The sequence below is a fragment of the Amia ocellicauda genome, chromosome 4, assembly GCF_036373705.1.
Source record: "Amia ocellicauda isolate fAmiCal2 chromosome 4, fAmiCal2.hap1, whole genome shotgun sequence".
Classification (NCBI taxonomy): domain Eukaryota; kingdom Metazoa; phylum Chordata; class Actinopteri; order Amiiformes; family Amiidae; genus Amia; species Amia ocellicauda.
This window is the reverse complement of record NC_089853.1, coordinates 29495103-29520407: the sequence shown is the minus strand read 5'-3', so window position 1 is coordinate 29520407 and position 25305 is coordinate 29495103. Positions and strand designations below refer to the sequence as shown.

Genomic DNA, 25305 nt, shown 5'->3' with positions numbered 1-25305 from the left:
GGCAGAAATAGGTTCACTTCCTGCCAGGTGTGCTAGCTTCAGACTGGTGTAGGGCAGGAAGGGCAACAATTGGCCTGCCTTAACATTTTCTTTAGTCCATATAATATGTTGATAAATCTCACTTTGTGTAGGTACATCCCTCTCTATACCACAAATGTATTCGAAATCCCAGGATGCACGTTGTGTTGTTAGTGGAGATTTGCATCAAGTCTTTTAAGATGACTCTTGCATAGGGGTCAGGATTTTATATTGTTCCTAATGCTGTCAGGTAAATATCTATTTATATGGGATCTATACATTTAGTTAAGTTTAATTTAGTCCAATCGGTTGAAGGCTGGATGGATTGCTATTTGAATTCCATATAGGATTTTGTTTCTAGAAATGGTTTCCTTCCTATGTATAGGTTGTCCACAAAACTTCATTCTCTGTTCTCGACACCATGTTTTGATTTATTTGTGAAGGAGCAAATGGCATTAACGGCTGAAGTCTGAATATTTGGGAAAGTTAAAGTAAGCATCGAGATTACTCCATCTATGCTACTCAACACACTACACAATCCATGGATGGTGGGATGTTTTTATCTTGTAAAGGGCATTGGCTGCTGTATTGTTTGATCACTCTTATCTAATTTGCTGTTCCCACTGCTTTTATTAGTCTCTGCAAAGCAAGGCTGCTGTGTTTGTCCATTAGAGATCACACAACAATCCTCTTTGTCCTTTTAGAATCCCCCCTCCAGCTTAAATTACCTATTAATTTTTCAAGGCTGTTATCTCTCTGAAGCCATTTAAATTTCGCAGTTAATTAATGTTTACTTTGCTGTATTCACATGATGCTATTGCACTTTCCATTTCACTCCTGTAGGTGGCAGCAGTGTCTTGTATAAAATAAGTTGATGAACGCAAGCAGGAGCCTCCACACCAAAAGAATGAATTGCATTTAGTAATGCAGAAATTCGTGGATTTGAAAAGTATGGGCTCTATATTTGTCTTCCTAAAATCGACCACCACAAAAGTGAATACACTTTCAAACTGAACAATTGCTGGGGCTCGGCATGGTGTGTAGCTGTAACCAGACACGCAAGTCCTTAACGGCGGAGTTTCAGAAGATGCTTATTAACCAGAAATGGGAGAAACCTCTTACACTGGCCAGCTGTGCACAAGAAAGAACGGAAATGTTTGGCAAAAAGAAGGGGGCTGCTTGTCCTGTTAGCCAGTTGTGTCGGGAGTGGGAGATCCTGCAAAGTGAGAGCAGAGATCAAGGCTGAGGAAAAGCCCTTTTAAGCTGACTTCTCTGAAACCAATATGATCTTTAACCCTGAACTCCTAGAAAGCACCTGAGTGCCTCGCCCTTGACGATTGTTAAAATTCCCCAGCAGTTCCTGTATCAGAACATAAGAAAGTTTACAAACGAGAGGAGGCCATTCGACCCATCGTGCTTGTTTGGTGTCCATTAATAACTGAGTGATCCAAGTATCTAAGCATAAGAAGGTAGTTATGAATCTAATGGCTTTATTGGCCTTCGAAATTGGACACAAGAAAAGGATTAAAATTAATGGAAGATCTTCTCTGGAAAGTTAATTCTGAATCAATAATAATAACACATTGATTAAAGCTGTATTTCTGTAGGAGTACTTTGCTCTGGGACCCAGATTTCTACACTGATTTCTCCTGACAGACTCAGATGTTGAAAATCACCTCACTGCCCTATTCCAATGACAGCTGATTCTATAAAAGACCAGATGACTGTAGTAGGATCCTGCCATATGGAAAGATGATTGCTGATATGTTATAGGTAGACCTGTAGTAAACACTATGCCTGTTTAAACTGTAGCTACTCTTGAAGTGCGTCTTTTATCTGAAGTCCTTTCCCTTTGATGCACGTTTATGTATTTCAAAGCAGGTATTACGCTGATCTTGGAATTTGGGGAAATTCAGATTTGTTGATCTGATCAGGTTTTATTTCACTTGGTTTATACAGGCCACAGCATGAGTGCATCTGATTGGAATACATCAATGATCAAGACTCAAGACAGTGAGATAATTGTTGGAACATGAAATAACACCATGACACATTTTGATATGATCTTTCCATCTAAAAACAGGCCGTTGAGTGTTAGCTGTGGAGGAGACGGGACATATTTGGTTGCTTATCTATGGTGGTGGTGGGGGAAACAGCTGTTTATAATTATGTTGGCTGCTTGTGACGTTTAGAGATTCAGTAATGGTGCTGTGTTGACACAGAGTAGCAAACTTTCTAATGGTTATTCTTTTACAATATATTCAGCGAGTCCCTGTTTTTTTCTTGTGCATTTCTACAGACGAGCGCTACATTAACTTTGGCCCACTGTACCCGATCGCTCACACAGGGATAGGCCTGACACTAAAACTTGCAACAAACACAGGAGTATGTCTTGGTTTTGTGAATCTGTCAAAGAGCTCAGGCTAATACACACATAACTAAATAAACATTATAACCACAGAGAGAGAGAGAGAGAGAGAGAGAGAGGACGCAACGTTTTGTGTGTGTGTGTGTGTGTGTGTGTGTGTGTTGGTTTCTGTTGAGCACAATAACAGGCAGGATACTGTGGACAGCAGGGGGCGTCTGTCAGAGCTGGAAGCAGTGACGTGTCGCCGGGCTGAGGCGGCACAGCTGACGGACTGACACTTCAGCCCAGCCGGGACGCGATGAGCGGCGGAGAGAGACCGGTAAGGACGAGCATCTAGTACACACTGTTCTTCCCAAAGATCAACCTGTATTTTTTAAAAGTTTGTGAGGCAAATGTGATCCAGCGAATTTTCTTTTCTCTCTCGAAAGAATTCACTCAATGGATTGACCTTAATAACTGGTTTTTATTGCTATGATCTATAAAAGGAACCACTTATACACGTTGTAGGTTCAATAGGCATGCTTCATGTGTGTTATCTATCACTGTGCCTAGAAGATACACATTAGTAGTGAGTGGTTGCCTGCTTGTTATCTAGCTAGTTTTCACGCCCTTGGGACAGCCTTAGTGCAGAATCAACAGCACAGGGAGGCATGTTTGGCTTTGAAATCAGAAATGGCATTTACACCAAAGACAGAGACAAGATGAACAGATGGATCTGAAAGTACAAGCGCTGGTGATGTATGGGTTATGAATTAATAGGAGAGTTTACAATCTGTACAGTACTGTTTTTATTATAATAGTATAATGATGATGATGATCATAATTGAGCCAATATGATTAATTATCAAACCATTTAAAAGCCATGCATCTAGGTTATATTCTCACATGCATAGCGTGACGATCCTTATCTTAGCTTTAACATGCTGCATACTGGTGAGTGTGTGAACACCACGGTGTCTTTACATATCAGACTTTTTTTAGTTTTTCCCAAATGGAAATGTGATATTTAAAATCAAAGCAATAACCTGAGCTGCATACATGTCCAAACTTGTGAACCATATGAAACTGCACTTATAGTAAGATTGTTCACCTTAATCTTAGTATTTTTGTGTTGCAACTCACCTTATACATAAAGTGTGCATATACCATAACAGAACTTAGTCAGCTGCCTGTTTCAGTATGATCGTCTCAAACTGGCTTTAACTTTTACATGACGTGAAGACAAATACAATGAAATCAGTTAGTCTTTGTCTTTAAAAAATAAAAAAATAAAGCTCAGACTTAAAATGACTACTTAGGGAAAGACTATCAAATCAATCATATATGTAATTATCACCACAGGAATGATATACTACTTAGGGAAAGACTTGATATATACAATATCATTTTAGTAGTTATATTTTGCAGAGGTACAACTAAAGATCCCAATTTATTTTCTAAGATACTGTAGGCCAGATACAAATACAGTCTGAAGACTGAAGCTTGTTTCTCATTTCCTGAGGAATGTACAACAGCGTGCTGAAACTTGTGGATGGAAAAATGTGTTATTATCTAGCAGAAGGCTACAACTTCACTACAGGCTGTTGGCTGGCTTTCCCTTAATACGATGTGTATTCCATCTCCACAGGGCCGGACTTGCTAAGGATGCAGAGGACTGTGTCAAGACTGTGTTAAGCGTCCTGAGTTTGAGAGGGAATAACAGAGTTCAATGAAGACATCGGGCATGGCTGTGTTCAAGCAACAGAAAGTGGATGACTTTTATGAAATAGGCGAGGAGCTGGGAAGGTAAGGGCATACTGTCATTGTGTAGACAAGTCTATGTTAAATCCTAAACATTATTCCCCATGTGAGTCAACAGGTATAACCCCTGTTCACTACACTGTACTTGTAACTGTACCTACCTACTTTATATTTTGCCTGCTCTGGGACACATGACCTGTAACCTTTGACCTATTCACACTTCATTTTCATCTATATTTGTAGCATTATTACCAGCTGCCTCTTTGGTGGCCTGTGTAGAGCATTAATCTGAACCTGAGCCAGTTTATTTCATTGAAGGACCCTATTACACTTAATTTCTTCATCCAGTTTAGCTGGAGTCAAACAATGAAAAACCTGATGAGAGTCCCTTCAGTGGAACACAACATCATAGTGTTGGCAGAGGCCTCAAACCATGATCCCGAAGATGAATGTTATTTCTTTTACATTGTTTCTTCTTACACACCACCCCCGCCATCACTCTCATGTAAAAGGAGAAGTTTTGGCTGAAGTAAAAATAATAATACAAGAAACGTCTCAGGAAGTCATACAATTTGCTAGCAAGGAAAGGCAAGCATAACTTCAGTAATTATATGGGGCAGAATCAGGAATGCTGTGTTGTAACGTTACATAACATGATTTAGGATCATGCTACAGCTTCCTTCATGAAAATTGTCAGCATGTGGGAATATAAGGAGTAGTGATTGTGACCAAAATCATGAGGAAACCGCCAATTGTATTCATTCATATCATATTCAGTAATAAAGATTCTTACACAAACCTGGTGAATGTGCTGTTGTGCTATATTGAGCAATAGTGACTTAGTTTATTTCTGAAGCCAAACTATTCTAGCACTCATTATAAAAAAAACATGAATTGATTGTTATAATTGTCAGCCTTTTTCAGTTTATTCTTCTTTCTGGTCTTGTCTGTTAGACGCCTGCTTGGTGAGCTCTTGCTACCCACTGCTTCATCACTGCATATCTCTCTGTGTATTACAGTATATTTACCATAACTGTGTTCTGTTCACGTTTTCCACTTTGTAGTGGAGTGCACCTCGGCCAGTCTACAGGCTAACTGTGCTTTCAGAGCTGGCTGTTTTTTAAAAGGATTGGTTTGTGAAAATTTCATTCAGTAGAAAGAGTCGGCTATTGTTAACGGGGAATCCTGTTGTGCAGTCCTGTGGAATTTACTTGACGTGTTTGATGACGTCTTCTCAGTAGCAGCTCATTAGAAAGTGAAATAATGAACTGCTACCTTACACGGAAAGGCTTTTTTTAAAGTCTCACCACAGTGTGAGAGATTTTCCTCTCCAGCTGGATAGAAAGTTGTCACCTACCGCCGAGTAGACATCAGTGCTCAGTCAAGGCTCAGCTGTGCTGTGTGCGAATGCTCTCTTGCACAGTCATTTCTTGTGGTATTGGAAGTTGTAGCGGGGCTGTGTGAGTCTGATTTCCTGGTTATGGGGTCACTGTCAGGGGGGATTTTGATGGTGATTTAGTTCCAGAGAAGGAGGTTATTTAAGTGGGTCCTCAGTGAATACAGTCTTGAAATGTTCACGTCACCAGATCATTGGAATAACCATATGGCCTGATTAGTCATGTTGTACCCAGGTGATGGTTCCCCCATGGTATTGTTCCAACATTCAAAAACAATTGTACAATATTTACTACTGAACTGGAGACACAACACAGTGGAAAACATTTCTCTTTGTTTGATAAGAGATTAAAAACAAAGTTAGTCCAGCATGTATGTGGTAAAGTTAGTATTGACCAAGACTGCTCATATTACCACTGTATGTTTCCTATTACTGCCTATGTCAGCTTGTCATTCTGGATTCTGGAGAGAATTCTGGGGGGTACAGGCAGGAGAAAATAACCAAATAGAAATTACTTTTAACAAAGCAAGTGTTTGCTTTTTTTTTGAACATTTGTAAATTCCTGAATATGAATATTTTGGTAAAAGTACTTCTTTGACATTCACCAACACTGACATCGTTGTCATTGTGCTGTTGCCTGTTAACATTAGCAGGGTGTTAGATTGTGCTGTTCACCTTGGTACCCATATCTGAGGATCGGAATAGTTCCCAGAAGCAATTGAGTCCTTCGTGGCTATTCAGTGAAATCAATTGTGCATATTTGTTTAATCCTTAACACTACCATGCTCAGCAAAGGGTTCCTCATAGCAAATACATGGCTGGTGATGACAGGAAGTGAGATATGTTTTGATATCTGGGTGCTGCATTGGAAAGAAGTGACAGAGCAACTTCAGAAGATTGAAGTCACTATTCTTTGTGCTTTCTTTTCATCCTCATGTATCCATCTGATGTGAAAACTCCAATACACAAGGGGTTGTTTACGCCCTCCAAGAACCCAGTCCTTTTTGACTGAGAAGGAATGAAAGAGCAATTTTCACTGTGCATCAGGTGTCTGGGGTATTCAAAGTGTGAAGTGTTCCATTGTATCTTCTCAACGTGCCTCTGGGCTTGCAGGTTAAAGAAATACAAAACACAACCAAAAGACTTTACATAAATGCTGTTGTGCACTACCACATACTTTCACCTGGTACAGTGATTTGATTGATATTGCAATCGTTATTGAATTTGTGTGTAAATACTGTGTTACAAAAAATTGAGCATAATGTGTTATGGAGCCTAAGACCAACATCGTGACATATGTTTTCTAGATTAGACACCTCGATATGAGGGGAACAGATCATTGTGTCTTAAAAAATTAAAATGAAGAGCCAAATACTTGCACAGATCAAATTCGATCATCATGAATGTATTCATTTAGATGCATGTAGGATTGTTTAAATTTCAATATGCCAAAATGATAGCATTAAATATAATCCTCTTGCCTTTCACTCTACTGCCAAGCATTCCAATAAGTGTAAGAGAAGTTAACATTTCTGTGCCTACAATAGTTTTATCTGGGGATTGTGTGGATCTGGTTGCTGTATTTATAGGGTGGGAAAAGCATAGTATGTGTTGTTGTGAACAGCAGAAATAAATCCACAGAGCTCTTTTGCAGGTGTTTGACCCATTTCTGGTGGCTGGGTGAGAAATGGACATTTACTTATCGCACGCTGGGCGTTGGACATTCTTGGAGGAATCATAAACAGTTTATTTGCTACCTCAGACCAACCTTTGTTCCTGGCTGTAGTTATTGCCTTCCATTTGGGAGCTGTTTCAATTTCAGTCGAGTAGTTCATAGTGCAGCACAGGGATTTGTCTTCATAGAAGCTCACTGAATGAATATCAGATGACAGCCAGAGACTGACAGAGTTGGCATGTTCTACAACTCCCTGCCACCTGAAATGTTTATTGTATAAATTCATGCACTGGATATTTGACAGCTTTTCCATGCCGTTGCATACACAGTGGCTTGTATGTGTTAAAAACAGTTACAATATTTCTGAAGTGTGTTGCTTATGCCAACTAATGGCAGAAGTGCATCTCAATACATTCTTCTCTTTTCTTTATCAGTTTTTCACTCTGATTTGCTCTGAATATTTAAACTGCATTATGTATTCTGTACATTCCTTTTTATGTGATTCATATGATTTCAGGGTAAACAGCTTTTAGGTTGCCTCTGCTGTGTAGTACATTTCAAAGCAGACTCAACCATGAGCACCAACGAGTTTTTAAAGAACTCCAGGACAAAGGTGTTGAAAGGTACAGATCAGGGGACACATTTTAAACCATTTCAAATCCCTTGAATACCCCTTGGGACATAGTCAAGATGATTATTAAGAAGTGAAAGGTGTATGGTATCATCAAGACCCTGCCTAAGTTCCTCAAAAATGGATGACCGAGCAAGAAGAAGACTGATCAGAGAGGCTACCAAAAGGCCAATGACAATGTTGCAAGAGCTACAGGCTTGTCCAAGACTGGACAAGTGTGCATGTGACAACAACATCCCAAGCACTGCACGAATCTGGCCTGTATGGTATTCATGAAAGCCCACCTCGAATCATGTTTGAAGTATGCAAAAAACAATCAAGAGATTCTTTAGCCATGGTGCAAAAAGTTTTGTGGTCTGACTAAACTAAAATTGAACTTTTTGGCCTAAATTCACCTTTCAACATGTCAGTGTTGCCTAATCTAGGTGTGCAAGGTGGTGTAGACTTTCTATATGCACTTTATTTATGGTGCTGCATAAAAAACGATAACACACTAGATATCAGACCCCAGTGTGGATATTATTGTTCAGCTTGTGCAACACTTGCTAGCAAGGAACAAGGAACAAGCAAACCTCATTGTTTCGAGACTTTAAAATGACAACTGTGGTCAGTCAGACAGCAGAGCAGGTCAGACTTGCCATCTACTGTGTCTGACAGTCTGAGTTCAGTGTATAGCTGACATGACCGGCTACAGGTTTAGACTTCCTGTATGGGTCAATGTGCTCCCATAAAGAATACATATTTATAATATATAGAAATATGCACCTGAAGAACATATATTTGACACATCAATCATATATAAAACATGTATATTTTAAATGTATTTGTTTAATATTCTTAATTTGTTTTTTATGCAGCATATATCAAAATGCTTGTAGCATTTCAAATTCATGTATACATTTTACTATTTATTATTAATATCTGAAGTATAAATAAAGTCTTACAAATGTATTTGAGACATATTTTTAAATACGATTTTCCTCTACATTCATAATAGTTCAACAAGTGATGCTTCACAGTCACTTGGAAACAAACCTCACTTATTTTTACACCAGGGAAAGAGGGTTCAGTAATGTTACATATATAGTAATGCCATATGTTTTAACTGCAGCATCTGCCTTGACCTGTTATAGCCCTAAGCTTTTAAAAAATGAATTCCTTGAATAATCTCCTATGCGTACATAAATGGGTTGTGAACTGTTTTTTGGCAATCTGCTTACATTTATTTGGAAAGATATTTATATGCAATTTACACAGAGGATTTCATTTTGGAAGGCTAAGAAATACAAGACAAAGAGAAGAGTTATTTGAATTACCTTATGGACATTGTCTTTGTTTTCATGAAGATGTTCTTCTGTGAAAAATCTCCGGCTAGTGGGCAGGCCAGAGAGGAGAGTAGACTCTCAGCTGTGTGCTGCTTAATAGTCTTCAGCTGCCGGAACTAGAAACCCCGTTGAGACCATGAGCCGAATTCCCCCCAGCAGTTTAGAAGACGAAATCCAGTCATGCTTGGTACTGAAAAACAAATGTATTGTTTTGTGTTTAATCCAAGCTCTCAATAAATCACTTGACCAAAATCCTGCTATTTCTTGCAATTTGCATTACATATTTACTGACGGTGTAAATGGTGTTGTGATATATATCTCATTCTGCAAACATCCTCCACAGGCTGTCCATACCAAATGATGACATAAATGCTAATGCACAGTGTGAGCCGAGGCACAGTTTTTGTTATTAGGTGTATGCTTCCATTACTGCTGGCGTAAAGGGGGGGGGGGGGGGAACATCCAGATTAAATTGCATCACATTGCAAATATGGAAGAAAATGGTTTCTTAATTGTTTTCCTCTTTTTTGTTGTTGCTCTGTCTGAGGTATTGTCATCAAGGCCTAATGAAACAGCATTCTTTGTCTGCTGGGGGCCTGATGAACATTCCTACATTCATGAAAGTAATCCATTCAGCTTGACACTGTAAAATACAAACTGCAGACAAGTTTAACTTGGTCTGTTTCTATTCTGTCTTTGTTTTTTGACCCAAACCTTGTAAATAAACCCCTTGAAAAAAGCCTGCAAAACCTTGATGCCCAGATGTCTGAATCTGTTGATTGCTGGTGGTGCTGTAGTGGGGCTGTAGTAGGAGCTGTTTTGGTGCTCTGTTGGGAGGTTACCATTCCATTCTGAACTTTAGCATCACAGCTGTACAAAGGCAGACAAACAATCCACACAAACTAACAACGTGCTTCCTGTGAGCAGGCTACTTTGGGACTATGTGGGTCCCCACCTTAAATTTCCAGGTGGGGTCCTTTGCCTCTTTTTATTTACATAAAACATAACCTTGACTTTCAGAAAAGGGTTCTATCTAAGTTAATTTTGAAAGAATTAAACTTATCAGGAAGAGTCCCTTGATTTATTTATTTATTTATTTATAATGCAAATTAATGAGTCAGGTGAAAGTTATCATGGCTTTCATTTGTTCTGAGGGATTACTCTGTTTCTGTTTCCCTTCTTGTTTGTTTAATAGACATTTATGCTGAACAACATTCCTGTGTTGTTGTTTTCTGAGCAGCAGTACTATCTTCACCTGTTTTCCTGCTTCCTGTTCAAAGTTTGGTGAGCCCTCAGTCATATTAGATAGGTCTTGCTTGTAAGAAATAATGCTTGGACCTCTGAGAAAAAAACAACAACTAACGTATCTTTTGTAATTTTTAACAGGGTTTTGTTTGTTAATCATAAATATTTAAATTGAATATTTAAACCTGTTGTTCCAGGCAGGAATCTTATATAGAGGAAAGGAATCAGCGATATAATATTTTCCCAGTGACCATAAGATTATTGTAGTTATGGTATTTATTTAGATCAAACTGGATAAACACTGAATGTTTTCACCTCTTAATATGCGTTGCTGTCCAGGCCAGGGTGGGTCGCCTACCCTTCTCTGTTTGACTAGTATCTGAGGGAGCTGTTTCCAAAATAACGCAACTTGTAAACAGTCTATAAGTGTTTTCGAATCCCACATCGCTTGATGGAAACAAATGGTGAGGGCTGGAGAGTCTAAAAACAGACCCTCCTGAGGAAAATACAGGGCTGCTGGAATCCACTGTAATGACTGACACTGTCAAGGGACTGAATTAATCTATCCCCCTCCCCACACACACACACACAGACACACACACACACACACACGCATACACATACACACATACTCACACACACATGTTAAATGCTGAAGAGCCAACAGGTGGACTAACTGCACAGTCTGTGTCTATTATTAACTCAAAGAGTTGCTGATTGTGTAGCTTCATGTAGTTATCAGGAATGTCACGGAAGATTATTTTTCTCCCTGGAGATTTATGTAAGATGTTTTACATTTAAAAAGTCTGTGATCCTCCCCTGTCATTCCCTGTCTAACTATGTATGGTCACAGCGGATCAGCATCCAAGTCAATGAAACTGGCTGTTACTTTAAAAAGCATTAGGTGCCAGGACTATTAACCATGAGCCAGCATTTTATCTGTAGTGGTAGTAGTAGTAGAGGTAGTAGTCTTCCTGCCTTCAAATAAAAAAGAGTAATGCATAGAAAACCCTAACTGATCTATAACACTCATTGTATTGTAAGAAGGGCCCTTTGATTCTGTAATCATCTTTTTAAGATTTCATATTTTCTGACATTTTCAAGCAAACATAATGCCTGTAGTAGTCCTTTAGGTAATTCTGTCTTGTGAGAATAAAGCAATAACCAAAGGACTGTCAGATATAAAGAAGGCTGAAGAGCCAACAGAGACATCTTACCACTGGTTGTTCCCAAACTATAGCTGGTGAGATGGGCTTTCTTCAAATAGTTTGCTTTAAATTTTCAGTTCTGTGCAACAATTCAAGTTTTTAGCTTTCATTCTACTTCTCCTTTTTATATCTTCACCATCACACAGCTTCTCTCTGTGGTGAAGCAGTCATTATCCTCACGGGTTTTTACACTTACGTTGCAAAACTGAACACTTAAACTTCCTATTTATATATACATACAGTGTGCATATTTGCACACATACTAGAATGCTAAGAAGTGTCATGTTAGAAAATATCATAGCTCTTTGCTTGTTTCTGTGGCCATAAACATGCATTTGCTTTACTTTTGAATGATTGCTTTACTTAATAAATGTGACTTGGTTACTCTGGTAAGTTATAGTATAGCACATTCTTTGAACTATCAAAGCTATCAAACCCTGCTTTTAATAATGTTTAATTTACAGTGTTTTATAAATCACCAATTATAAATGTGTTATGTAAATGCTAGCTTTCGCATTAAGCAAAAGCAGTGTGAACTTTATCAATTAAATTTGAAAACACCTTATGAGATTTGTCCAAGTTCAATATGATTTTTCAGATTTCTTACCCTGTCTGTATACATATACACTCACCTAAAGGATTATTAGGAACACCATACTAATACTGTGTTTGACCCCCTTTCGCCTTCAGAACTGCCTTAATTCTACGTGGCATTGATTCAACAAGGTGCTGAAAGCATTCTTTAGAAATGTTGGCCCATATTGATAGGATAGCATCTTGCAGTTGATGGAGATTTGTGGGATGCACATCCAGGGCACGAAGCTCCCGTTCCACCACATCCCAAAGATGCTCTATTGGGTTGAGATCTGGTGACTGTGGGGGCCAGTTTAGTACAGTGAACTCATTGTCATGTTCAAGAAACCAATTTGAAATGATTCGACCTTTGTGACATGGTGCATTATCCTGCTGGAAGTAGCCATCAGAGGATGGGTACATGGTGGTCATAAAGCGATGGACATGGTCAGAAACAATGCTCAGGTAGGCCGTGGCATTTAAACGATGCCCAATTGGCACTAAGGGGCCTAAAGTGTGCCAAGAAAACATCCCCCACACCATTACACCACCACCACCAGCCTGCACAGTGGTAACAAGGCATGATGGATCCATGTTCTCATTCTGTTTACGCCAAATTCTGACTCTACCAACTGAATGTCTCAACAGAAATCGAGACTCATCAGACCAGGCAACATTTTTCCAGTCTTCAACTGTCCAATTTTGGTGAGCTTGTGCAAATTGTAGTCTCTTTTTCCTATTTGTAGTGGAGATGAGTGGTACCCGGTGGGGTCTTCTGCTGTTGTAGCCCATCCGCCTCAAGGTTGTACGTGTTGTGGCTTCATAAATGCTTTGCTGCATACCTCGGTTGTAACGATTGGTTATTTCAGTCAAAGTTGCTCTTCTATCAGCTTGAATCAGTCGGCCCATTCTCCTCTGACCTCTAGCATCAACAAGGCATTTTCGCCCACAGGACTGCCGCATACTGGATGTTTTTCCCTTTTCACACCATTCTTTGTAAACCCTAGAAATGGCTGTTCGTGAAAATCCCAGTATCTGAGCAGATTGTGAAATACTCAGACCGGCCCGTCTGGCACCAACAACCATGCCACGCTCAAAATTGCTTAAATCACCTTTCTTTCCAATTCAGACATTCAGTTTGGAGTTCAGGAGATTGTCTTGACCAGGACCACACCCCTAAATGCATTGAAGCAACTGCCATGTGATTGGTTGGTTAGATAATTGCATTCATGAGAAATTGAACAGGTGTTCCTAATAATCCTTTAGGTGAGTGTATATATATATATATATATATATATATATATATATGTTGTATATGCATTCTGTAAATACAGCTGGTATTGCAATTCCAGGCCAATGAATTAAGAATGTAGAGTACTGTGTCTTTTGCATATGTGAATGTTTCTCTATTTATTTGTTTGATTGTATCATATTTTTCAAACTGATTCTCTAATCTAATCTAAATAATAACAATGTGTTTGGTTGCATATTACATTCCTTCGCTATTGAAACCTGTCTTTGTTTTCATTCTTTTTTTCTTTTCATTTTCATTTTTTTAAATCCATCTACTTTTTTCAGAAATGTGGGAACCAGTTTTACAGCCCAGTCCTTTAGTGGCCTGTCATGAAGTCTGTACCCGTGGATATCACACTTCTGTTTGTGGCCCAGGATCTCAGTGTACTGTTCTGGAGGCAACTGGCAAGCATTCCTCACATTGCTGTTTAGAGACAGCTTCTATCTTTAGGTTCGTGTGTATCTAATCAGGAACTGGTCCACACGAGGAAGTGGTGTCTAACCTTACTCATTCGCAGACAGTAGCAAGAAAACAGATGGGACACCCCAACCCCCCCCATAACCTTTTCATTCTTTTCATGACTGACCTTGTAAGGCTAGTTGCAGTAGTATGTTTTTCATTTCTCTCCTCGCCAGTTCCATCCCATCCTTAGTCAAACAGCACTATACGCAAATATTATTCAAACATAAATCCAGCCTACTCAATCAGCTATGACGTTTTCTGCAAAAATGCAAAATGTTAAATAAACATAAAAATAATTTTTATAATTTAAAATTTTTTGGCTCCCAAATACAAAAGTATTGGCATTATTAGCCCAATAGAACAGTCCTTATGTTTGATTGAAAATATATAATCATATATAAAGATTCAAAGGAAGAGATTAAGATTTAACATGTTCTGTTGATTTCCTGTTATTCTATCTCTGTGTGCATGTGCTATTAGGAGCCAGGTCTCACTTAGGCCCATAGAATTAAACTAATGTTGAAACGGGGGTGTCACGATGAACTTAGATTTTCTACAGTGAGAGTGAATGGGCCAGGGCTGGCACGTGGCATAGGCAGAATAGGCAAATGCTAGGGGCGCCCAAATGAGTGAAGTATTTTTTTTTTTTAACGAACACCGTCAGCCCCCCCAGCTAGCATGACGGAAACAAAAAAACGTCAGCACACCCCCCACTATCACCACGGACAAAACTCCATCAGGACCTGTCACCACATTCACCTTTGCCACATTCGCAAGTCTGAGTCCTATAATTAAGATCACAGGCATTCCAACAGGGGTCTCAATAGCTATGTTTATTCCTGCGTTTGTGTCCTTTTATAAGTCTGGTGTGGCAGCAACTCTTGTGGAACAGTGAAGTGAAGAGGAGGCTGTACTTCCTCACACATTGTTTTATTTTAAGGCCCTTTCTCAAATTATGAGATGACGGGGCTTAATTCTTTATAATTACTGACTCCTTCTAAAGCACAAGAGCAGGTCTATTGTGTTGCTAAAATGCAATTCCATTGGGAACGTGTGTGACATTAGGGTTGAGTCCTTTGATGGTTACACAATACAACCACGTGATATGAAGTCCAGCAGATTCATACCTTTCGATTTACCTTTGGGTGTTGTACCTATGCCAGCCCTCTGTTTTTCTGTACCAGGCTTACCTCTTGTAATGAGCAACACCGCAAGAGACCGGAGCAGGAGTCTTTCCTCTGGGCTCAACCTGTCTTTTGAAATATCTCACTCGCCAAACTGTGAGATACAGCCAGCCAGTCAGATGTATTACTGATTCCTTTCCCAGGCACTTTTCCAGTCCTCGGGGAGATTAAATGCAAAAGTAAATTCCCTTCTTTGTAATTCTATCACTTTACAGCAACCATTAATCCTGTGGCACATACAGGTCGATACAGCAACACCCTTCTTCATTGTACTAGAACAAAAGTGCACATATTAATTTGGTGTGTCCAACCACAACAGTTTCCCGCTTCAGCTGTTGTATTTTGTTTCCAGTCCAAAAGGCTAAATAGGTGACTTGTAATGACACGCATTCTTACACACTGAATTCATAAAATAAAATAAAAAAGCTGAGAGAATGCATTGGAAGGTCAACAGTGGCCACTTTTTTGTTTCCCACTCAGCAGGCCATCTGTGATGTCTATCAGTCTGAGTTGACTGGATGTGCTGCACTATCATTTCCTGTGAGGGTGTAACACTCTGTGGTGAGCTGGTATCGAGGCAAAGTGTTTCTGACCCTTTCACTCGCTGATCCTCATTGCACTATTGAGAACCAATGGTTGTTATTATTGAGTTCATCAAAATGATCAAAGACAGTGCCAGTGCTTTCTGAACAGCTGTCTATATTGTGCCTCACCTTGAAATACCACTAGTGTCTCTCAGCTCAAGATGCATTCAGCTACTTATGGTCATTCTCTTATTTTTGTTTTGTCATCTGTAGGGGCAATATGCTTATGTTCTCCATCTGGATCTACTGAATGTAGAATGTGCCTTTGTTTTAAACATAAGTAGAAACAAACCACAATTGGTATACATTCCATATTCATTTCAATGCAGTAAATCATGATACAACAATTCCCTATTAATTCTCACACAATTCTGATTGAGGAAATTACTGTAAACTTAGGTAAGCCCAGATATGTAGGGAGTTTCCCACTAGTGTGTTGGAGATACTGTAGAGGCTGACACAACTGGATTAAGGAGAGAAAGGGAGAAAGTCATTATACTTTCTTTGCTCCCCTATTATTTATAACTGTACAAAAAATGTCAGGCGTTGATGGTGGAAGGACAGGGTGTATTTGGGACCCTGCAATTTACTCTAATATAGTATAAAAATCATGCGAAACACAGGGCCCTACCTATCACAGCTTATCATGTGATTCATCATTACATTGGAATTTGATTTCAACCTGTTTCAGTGCTAATGCACTTTTACACAGTTAAAATGGAAAGCAGAAGAGAGAATACCAATATATAACTGGCATCCAGCACATAATGTCATGAAACAGCTCTACATGTTTAATCCCACGTTGTCCAAGGTCACCAGAGACTGTGTGGGTAAAGTTTTGAATACTTTTTAGTTCCAGTTGGCTTCCAGCAGTGGAGCCAGGGCCTGTTTATTGATGACAGCCCTACCTTAATCTACTGTGGTTTTCAAAAACATGACTTAAGATTTATTAAAGCTACCCTTGTCATGCTGGCAAGGGATAGTCTCTGACCACAGAATACAGAGCTGGGATACAAAGTAAAGGAGTGCATGACGCACATAGTTACATTATCAACATTGTTAGTTATTTGGCATTGAAGCACGATTGTTCAGGATGAGGCGGAGGGATGTGGAGGGAGTGGGGGGAGGTGGATCATAGTGATTATAGGGACTGAAAAACTGGAAGAGAAGAGTAAACAAACATGATGCGATTTGGCAGTTCTCCTAATTTTTTTCCCCTGATTATGACATGCTTGTATTTTGCTTTGCCGTGGCTTACGTCACAGTTTACAATACCTCTCCATGTTTTACCATGATGGCACTTTGCATTTCTGCAGTTTACTGTGGTCTTGCCGTTGTACAAAACAGCAAATTTTTATCAGGGTAAAGCTGACCCCCTGCTCTGTGTCTCCCTGAGGCAGCGGGCAGTTTGCCATTGTGAAGTGCTGCGTGGAGAAGAGTTCTGGCCAGGAGTATGCGGCCAAGTTCATCAAGAAACGGCAGAGCCGGGGCAGCCGGCGGGGGGTACGGCGCGAGGAGATCGAGCGAGAGGTCAGCATCCTGCAGCAGACCCAGCATCCCAACATCGTCACGCTGCACGACGTCTTTGAGAACCGTACAGATGTGGTGCTCATCCTGGAGCTGTGAGTACAAGGGAGGACGTCCTGTCTTTCTTCTGAGGTGGGGGAGCAAACAGAAAAAAACAAGAACAGGAAATTCACACAACAGCACATTTCGGAAGAACATGCGACTCCTTCCTTGTCACACTCATTAGAATTATTAACGTTGTGTTATTTCTGGGCATGTGCCAGCAGAGGATAGCGTTTTCACAGACACATTATGGCCTATATATTACATAATTAATCCACCCTATTCATGTAAGGTAGAGATCGTGTTGACCATAGGACAAAGCTTATCTTAAACCACATCCTTTTTAAATGTAACTTTAACACATTTTAATCTGGCAGCAGTGAGTGAAAATGAACTCCTTAAGACTTGCCAGCAGCCTAGTTTGAATTGAAAGCCTGTTTTACAAGACCATTCATTTACATTGTGTTTGTCGTGTATGTACACTGACACACACACATGTTTACCATGGGGGCCTTTTGGATAGAAAGGTTTCAAAGAAAGCCTGTTTCATAATCTTGCTCACCAGTGCTAAGTAGTTCACTTCATGAGTTGCAATGCACATTTTTTGGAGTTTCATCATGAAATGACTTATATTGTATACTGGGTAATATCATTGTAAGGAAAGCTTTAATGTTCAGTTAACTTACTCAGTGGGGTGTCTGTATATCAGGACAATGATATAAAACCCTAGTGTGTTTTCATGAAAAGGCTGCTTATGTTAATTCTGTGCAGATTTTAATTGGTCTGCAGTAATAGACAGCACTATGCAGGACTCTGTTGAAACTTTGCAGGAGAAATTGCACTGGAATGCACCAGCACAGTGACAAGATGGCAGATGTGCATGGAGACCCAATTATCGACTAAATACAGGGTCGGTCCAATCGACACGTCCGCTATAATGACGCTCCTTGTTGGGGTTGCTGATTTGAATGCATTAAATTATTTCTGACTACATGAATTAGTAATAGCATGTGGAGGGGAAAATAAATTGTTTGTGACAGATTCATCTCTCCATCACACCTTTGAACTGTCACACATTTTAGGACTTGACTGTTCTAAGCAGTGAGTGGACTTTAATTTAATTAGAAACAACATCTGATTGAGGATGTGAGCAACATGAGTTCAGGCATCTTAGGACAGTAGTTACTGATCATGAAACAGTAAAGAAGAAGAAGATGAAAATCATTGTATGTGTGAACAAAAGTCAAGCATGAAACGGATTTCTCTACACAGTATGCGCACTTCTGCCATGAAGGTAACCCTGCCACTTTTTGCTTTTAGGGTATCTGGAGGGGAGCTGTTTGATTTTCTAGCACAGAAAGAGTCTCTGAGTGAAGAAGAAGCAACACAGTTTATAAAGCAGATCCTTGATGGAGTCCACTATCTTCACTCCAGGAAAATTGCACACTTTGATCTCAAGGTTGGTATTGCCAAGTCCCTTTTGGTTCAGAGATACTTAATTCGGAGATGATTCAGAGATTCAGACTATGGGGGTGTAGCTGTCATGTGCAGTCCTCACAGTGAAGTGAAGCAGTAATGCCTAAACTGAAGCCAGTGCCTTTATACAAGAGGGCACAGAGCAAACTTTATGACTTAATAAAGCCTCAAGTCCAAGCTTGCTTACAGAGAATGTTTCTGTAACTAACACTGTAATTATTTTCAGTTCTTCCCACCTGTGTGTTGGGACTAGGTCAGATCATTTGAGTACTGGTTCTCCTGGATTTCTGTCATTGCAGCAATTATTGCCTTGTGCAGTAAAGTTAAGTACTGAGGCACAGTACTGGTTTTGACAATACTTGAGTGTTTTTGTGTATGTATGTATGTATGTATGTATGTGTGTGTGTTGTGTTTGTATGTATGTATTTATTTTAAAATGGTCCAAACTAAATGCTTTGTTAATATTGTTATTCCTGGAAATGGAAGTCTCTTGAAGTCTTGTTGAATTTCAAGCTGAGTAGATTATTTTCCAGAATATGTTGACTATGTTTTGGACTGAAGCCTTTTACACCAATAGAATAGAAACACACACACCAAAAATATGGCTGCAGAAGTCTAAACAGACTATTGGGTTCCTTTTGTGGTTGTGAAAAATGCTGTGTCAGGGAAAAAGCTTAGGGCTGGGGTGTAGTTTAAATGCCTCTTTATCCCAGTGATGACAGAGTGGTCCTGGCCAGTTGCTATGGTAGGAATACCCTATGGGCAAGCCAGTTGGAGAGTATTGTAAAATTTCTGGGAAGTCTCATTTTCACAGGCGCTCTGGGGTCAGGTATAGTATGTAACGGCAGGTTCCGAGTTCAGGGGCCAGGTGCTGTGCAGATTCACTTAGAAGGAGTTGCATATCCCGAGGAAATTAGACAGGCGTGGAGGCCTCACCGATGACCACGCTTGCGAAAGTCAATGCCAATGGCCCAGTTCAGTCATTAAAGTTATTAACACTAACATTGCTCAGCTTACACACTTCAAAACTATTGCTGTTAGCTCATAGTAATTTTAACTAATTTAAATGTTTTAAATGAGGAAGGGAGCAAGGTTGTCTCTTTGGTTTTTCAAATATTGTCTATCTTCCCACAGATTCTGTGGTTTTAGGCTTCACTTTTAAGTGAGGACTCAGACTACAAAATAATGAAATAACAAAGGCTTTTTTTGGTGGTGTTGTTTTGTGTTTTGTTATTAAGAAGAAGTGGATACTCTATACTTTTGTGGTCTCATGGTTGGAGAAAATTTAGTACATTGAGATTTTATCCTTACATGCCCATCTCATCTGTGAATGTGTAAAGCTTGACTGAAAGTCCATCTACTACAGAAAAGTACATAGATAAAATAAAAAGTGGAGACATGCTGTACTGGTTTGTTTTTCACTGAGGTTGGAAATTTATTTTCTAAACTAAACAGAATACTGCCAAAAATCGCACATTAGTTTGGGAGGGAGACAAATTAACTTTAAGAGAGAAGTCACTGTTAAAAACACCAAGATTTGCAGGGATATCTACTGATTTTTGCCAGATGGTGGAAGACTGTGCAATTGATTCACTTCAAGGTTTGGATGAGAAAGGCATGTCCAATACTAGATGTCACTCCAGGGACAATCTGATTCTTAGCTAGTGACTGATGAAGAGCAATGGGTTATATACTCCAGGAAAGAATGTTCCTTAAAGTCCACAGTCTTGTGGGACGCAGCTGTTTGAAGTTGCAGAATTGCCTGTAGTGAATTCCGTGACTTTGTTGCAATGAAATAAACTAAATAACAATATAAACTATACTGTTAACTATCAGAACTGCATCAGAAAGTGGGACATTTATATGCGTATCAGTTACATTACAAAATAATTCAGGGTCAATGACAGACTTTGAAGTCCAATGTGGAAAAAGTCTTCTTAATTACATTTTTTGGTGGAATCATATTGAGAGAAACCTGATTACAGAAAGCAGAGCTGTGTAAATGTTTCCTTACCATCCCTGCTTCTCACTTTCAAAGCCAATGCAAATAATATATCCCTAGAAAAGTGTAATCAGCCAGCTCTGACAGTTTGCATCTTTAAACATCAGCACCAGCTATTGTGTTTTATATTTTATTGCTACCGAAAAGATAACAATGTGCTTATGTGGGGGGAAATGAAGCAGTACTTATTTACCAGTTATTGGCGATATCAATTAGAATCTGTGAATCATGGTAAACACACTTCCTGCTCATTCTCTCGGGGTTAGCTCTGTATATCAGTTTGTGAAAAATGTGTGTTGTAGTCTTGAGTAGAGGACACATTTAGTCTCTGTGGTGGCCTGTATGTTAAGCTGTTGTTTGTGCTATTTTAACTTTAATTTGTTGAATACAAATCTACATAATGACTAATTGACTATGCAATAGGATTAAGCTCTCTATTGAGTCTCACCCTTGTTACATAAAAGAACAGATCTATTTAAATAAAGGTGTTTCAAATACACTTTAAAAAATAATGTCCTTGGGCAGCCAGCATTAATGCCCCTGAAGCTGTTGAAATGCATTTGACTTGCTCGCATCTTGTCTATGCTGCTGTCTGGAGTTGAAATAGTACTTTGTGTTTCTTGAGGCCTAACAACAAGCCACAACAGACCTCCTACACGCGCATGTTCTCGCTGCGAAGGCTTCTAGCATAGAGCACACAGATTACATTTATCCTTGTTTTCAGACAGAGAGTCTCTTAGTGTGTGGAAGTCAACTCTCACACCGCCAGGAACAGCCAGCATCAAGACCTCAAAGCCCACATGACAGCAGCCTCGACACATATAGCTTTCATTTATACGACCTTGAATGGCCTGCTTGTTTTGTTTAAACTCACACAACATGAACCAGTGATTGCAAGTATGACTCGAATAGCAGATAGCACTACTTTAGATTTTTAAATACTTTTTTTGGTGGTGGTGGGGGGGTGTCATTCCCTTAAATTAAGGCAATGTGAAATCACTGTAGGAATTCAGTGCGGTCCATTAGCTAGCACACATGAACTAGTAGCCCAACAGGGCCTAACCACCTGTCCGCCACTACCGTTCTGTAACTGACTCCACCTGGTGTCATGCTAGATAACTATACTTCACTATATTGTTATCAATAAAAAATATGCAGCCTGCACACATATGGATTTCTGATTATGTGGCCCACTATTGAAAAAACTTTGGCACCACTGATCTATTATTTAATGTAATAAATAAAAATATAAGGGCAGGTAGACAAAAATCCTCCTTACAGAACATTTTACAGGGAATAGTCTTTGAGAGATTGCTGGCAAGCTACAAGTTTGTACATGTCCAGATACTTGCAAAGAGTTTATTACTATTTCTGTGGTTTACAGAAGCATCCGACAGCCTGCAGCTCTTTTTGTGGAGATTCCGATAGACATCTGATATAGGCTAAACCAGAAGGGTTTGTTTTGTTTTGCTTACAGCCAGAAAACATAATGCTGCTGGACAAAAATGTCCCTTTACCACGGATCAAACTGATTGACTTTGGCCTTGCTCACAAAATTGAAGATGGAGTGGAGTTTAAAAACATTTTTGGAACTCCAGAATTTGTTGGTAAGTACATGTAGAAAGAGTGGGTTTAGATTTGGATCTGCTACAAAAATGTTCCATTTATATTATTATTATTTATTATTACTATTTATTTCTTAGCACACACCCTTGTCCGGGCAACCTACAAAATATCAGAGCAATGTACAGTACTGTGCAAAATTTTAGGCAGGTGTGAAAAAATGCTGTAAAGTAAGAATGCTTTCAAAAATAAATATAATTTATTAACATGTCTATCAATTAACAAAATGCAAAGTGAGTGAACAGAAGAAAAATCTACATCAAATCCATATTTGCTGTGACCACCCTTTGCCTTCAAAACAGCATCAATTCTTCTAGGTTCACTTGCACACCGTTTTTGAAGGAACTCGGCAGGTAGGTTGGCCCAAACATCTTAGAGAACTTCTGTGGATTTAGGCAGCCTCAGTTGCTTCTCTCTCTTCATGTAATCCCAGACAGACTCGATGATGTTGAGATCGGTCCTCAACCTTTCCCGTTTCTTTGTGCTTCTTCAAAAGAGCTTGCACAGCACATCTGGAAACCCCTGTCTGCCTTGAACTTGAGAGACCTTGCTGATGCAGTATAACTACCTTGTGTCTTGTTGCTGTGCTCCATCTTGCCATGGTGTATGACTTTTGACAGTAAACTGTCTTCAGCAACCTCGCCTTGTTAGCGGAGTTTGGCTGTTCCTCACCCAGTTGTATTCCTCCTACACAGCTGTTTCTGTTTCAGTTAATGATTGTGTTTCAACCTACATAGTGAATTGATGATCATTAGCACCTGTTTGGTATAATTGTTCATTCATACACCCGACTATATGCCTACAAAATCCCTGACTTTGTGCAAGTGTACCTAGAAGAATTGATGCTGTTTTGAAGGCAAAGGGTGGTCACACCAAATATGGATTTTGTTCACTCACTTTGCATTTAGTTAATTGATAAATGTAAACTATCAACATATCTATTTTTGAAAGCATTCTTTACAGCATTTTTTCACACCTGCCTTAAACTTCTGCACAGTACTGTATATATATATATAACATATGTAACAGGATATGCCTATGCAATAATAACAGGAAAATATTAATATAAATGGCTGTAATTTTCATGATGCACTTAATTTCAGCTCCAGAGATAGTGAACTATGAGCCTTTGGGACTGGCAGCAGACATGTGGTAAGCTTTCTTTATTAGCTACTGGAGAGATGGACAATTGTATTGCTGATAAAAATGATTTAATGTGTTAACACTTTGTTTTGTCTTTTTTGTTCCTTAGGAGTATAGGAGTCATCACCTATATTCTGTAAGTATAAAACCAGAGGAAAATAAACAATCTCCACAATACTGCACTGTACACTGAGTTTTAAAGCAGCTGGTTTGTGGATCCTATTTTTCTTTTGTTTTTTCCAGGTTAAGCGGGGCCTCCCCTTTTCTGGGTGAGTCAAAACAAGAGACCCTGGCAAACATCTCAGGAATGAATTATGATTTTGATGAGGAGTTTTTCAGCCGCACCAGTGAGCTGGCCAAAAGTTTCATTAGTCAGTTGCTAGAAAAAGATACAAGGTAAGGAATACATTTTGTATCCCATAATGCTTTGTCTGTGTTTTGGTGTAAAGTGGAAACAAATTTATATGAATTTGTTTTTGGTTTCCAGTCTTATTAGGTCAGTATCTGTGTGCCATCATGGTCTATTTTCTTTATTCCTGGATTATTTAATGCATTGATTAATTGTTGATGGAAATGTAGAGTAGTAACATGAGATGCAGAAATGCAGAAATGCAGAAAATTACTTTAAAAAAATCACACCTGGTATGTATGTGATGCAGAATTAATTTCCTGCGGGTTCCTGATTTAAGATGAGATGTGACCTGTTGTTTTTCTGTGTGTAATGTGTGAAGTCATGCTTAGGCTCTGAGAGATTCTAGAAGCATTTCACTGGTAAGCATTTGAGTGTGTATTGTTTGAATTGCAGGAAAAGACTGACTATTCAAGATGCTCTGAATCACCCATGGATCAAGGTAACATCTACAATGGACTTTTGTTTTCTAGCACTTAGAGCGTTTGAGATTCATGTCATACGTGAGAATGCAGTGGAGTTCAAAGTGTACCATTCTATCACTCTCATTGTTCTAACTGTTTGGTAACCACCTCCTTTTCCCCAATGCATGATCGTGTGTTTTGCCCATCCCTTCTAAAACAGCATTGTCAACAATGTTCAAGTGTATTGAAGCAGAAAGTTCTGTGTGATATAGCATGAAACAATGGGAGTGGTATGAAATTAAACAGATAAGCCTGCTCTATCAAAATATGTGCCCAGTGTTGTTGATTACAATTATATTACTGGTAAAACAGCTACAGTTACATGTTGCATTTATTCTGGAAAGAGTTCAATTACAGTGCTGTAAGTCAGCGATTTTTTCTAAAATTGGTGTAATTTTCCATCATTGTTATTCAATGGACTTTATCGATCTATCTATATCTGCCATCAAGAAATGCCATGGGGATTATAATTTTTTTGCCCATTGAAGAATAAGCGAGATTTCACTTGATGACAATTGAACCATTATAGCCTAAATACAGCTGCATGCTGGGCTATCAAGTTATCAGGTTTGATCAAAAATAATCAGGCTGCTCACATTTTTGGCAAGGGACTAATTCTTCATTATCGTAGTATCAGGAAAGGGTACCTTTGTTTTTTAAAGGAGCTGGCATGTGTGTGGACCTGTGTTTTCACTAACAATTTGGAAATCCTGTTGCACCCTAAAAAAAAAAAACACAAAAGGCTCCCGGCACAAACTGATTTAAAAAAAAGAAGGAAATGGACGGGACTCCTGGAATTCTGACTGCGGTTTTGTTTCTGCATCTCCTGCCTGTGGTTTGGACTAACCCCTGCAGTGTTGTGCACCACTCCTTCCTCCTGAGTGTGTCTGTGTGTGGTTGTAAGACATTCAATAAT

The 25305-nt window shown here is 39.2% G+C and overlaps 1 protein-coding gene across 4 annotated transcripts in view; it reads left to right on the top strand.

Moving 5' to 3' along the window:
- Positions 1 to 2616: 2616 nt before the first annotated feature.
- Positions 2617 to 25305, top strand: part of LOC136748225 (death-associated protein kinase 2) — a 30495-nt gene continuing 7806 nt past the window's right edge. For 2 of the 4 annotated variants that reach the window (XM_066701804.1, XM_066701801.1), the window contains exons 1-9: positions 2617 to 2705; positions 4014 to 4171; positions 17104 to 17325; positions 18593 to 18731; positions 22228 to 22357; positions 23477 to 23525; positions 23626 to 23652; positions 23760 to 23912; positions 24322 to 24367. In XM_066701804.1, coding sequence (XP_066557901.1) covers positions 4095 to 4171; positions 17104 to 17325; positions 18593 to 18731; positions 22228 to 22357; positions 23477 to 23525; positions 23626 to 23652; positions 23760 to 23912; positions 24322 to 24367 — 843 coding nt within the window. In that variant the 5' untranslated portion in view covers positions 2617 to 2705; positions 4014 to 4094. Of the gene's footprint in view, positions 2706 to 2940; positions 3125 to 4013; positions 4172 to 17103; positions 17326 to 18592; positions 18732 to 22227; positions 22358 to 23476; positions 23526 to 23625; positions 23653 to 23759; positions 23913 to 24321; positions 24368 to 25305 lie in introns of those variants that run through there. The other 2 variants (XM_066701802.1, XM_066701803.1) reach the window with 2 other exon arrangements.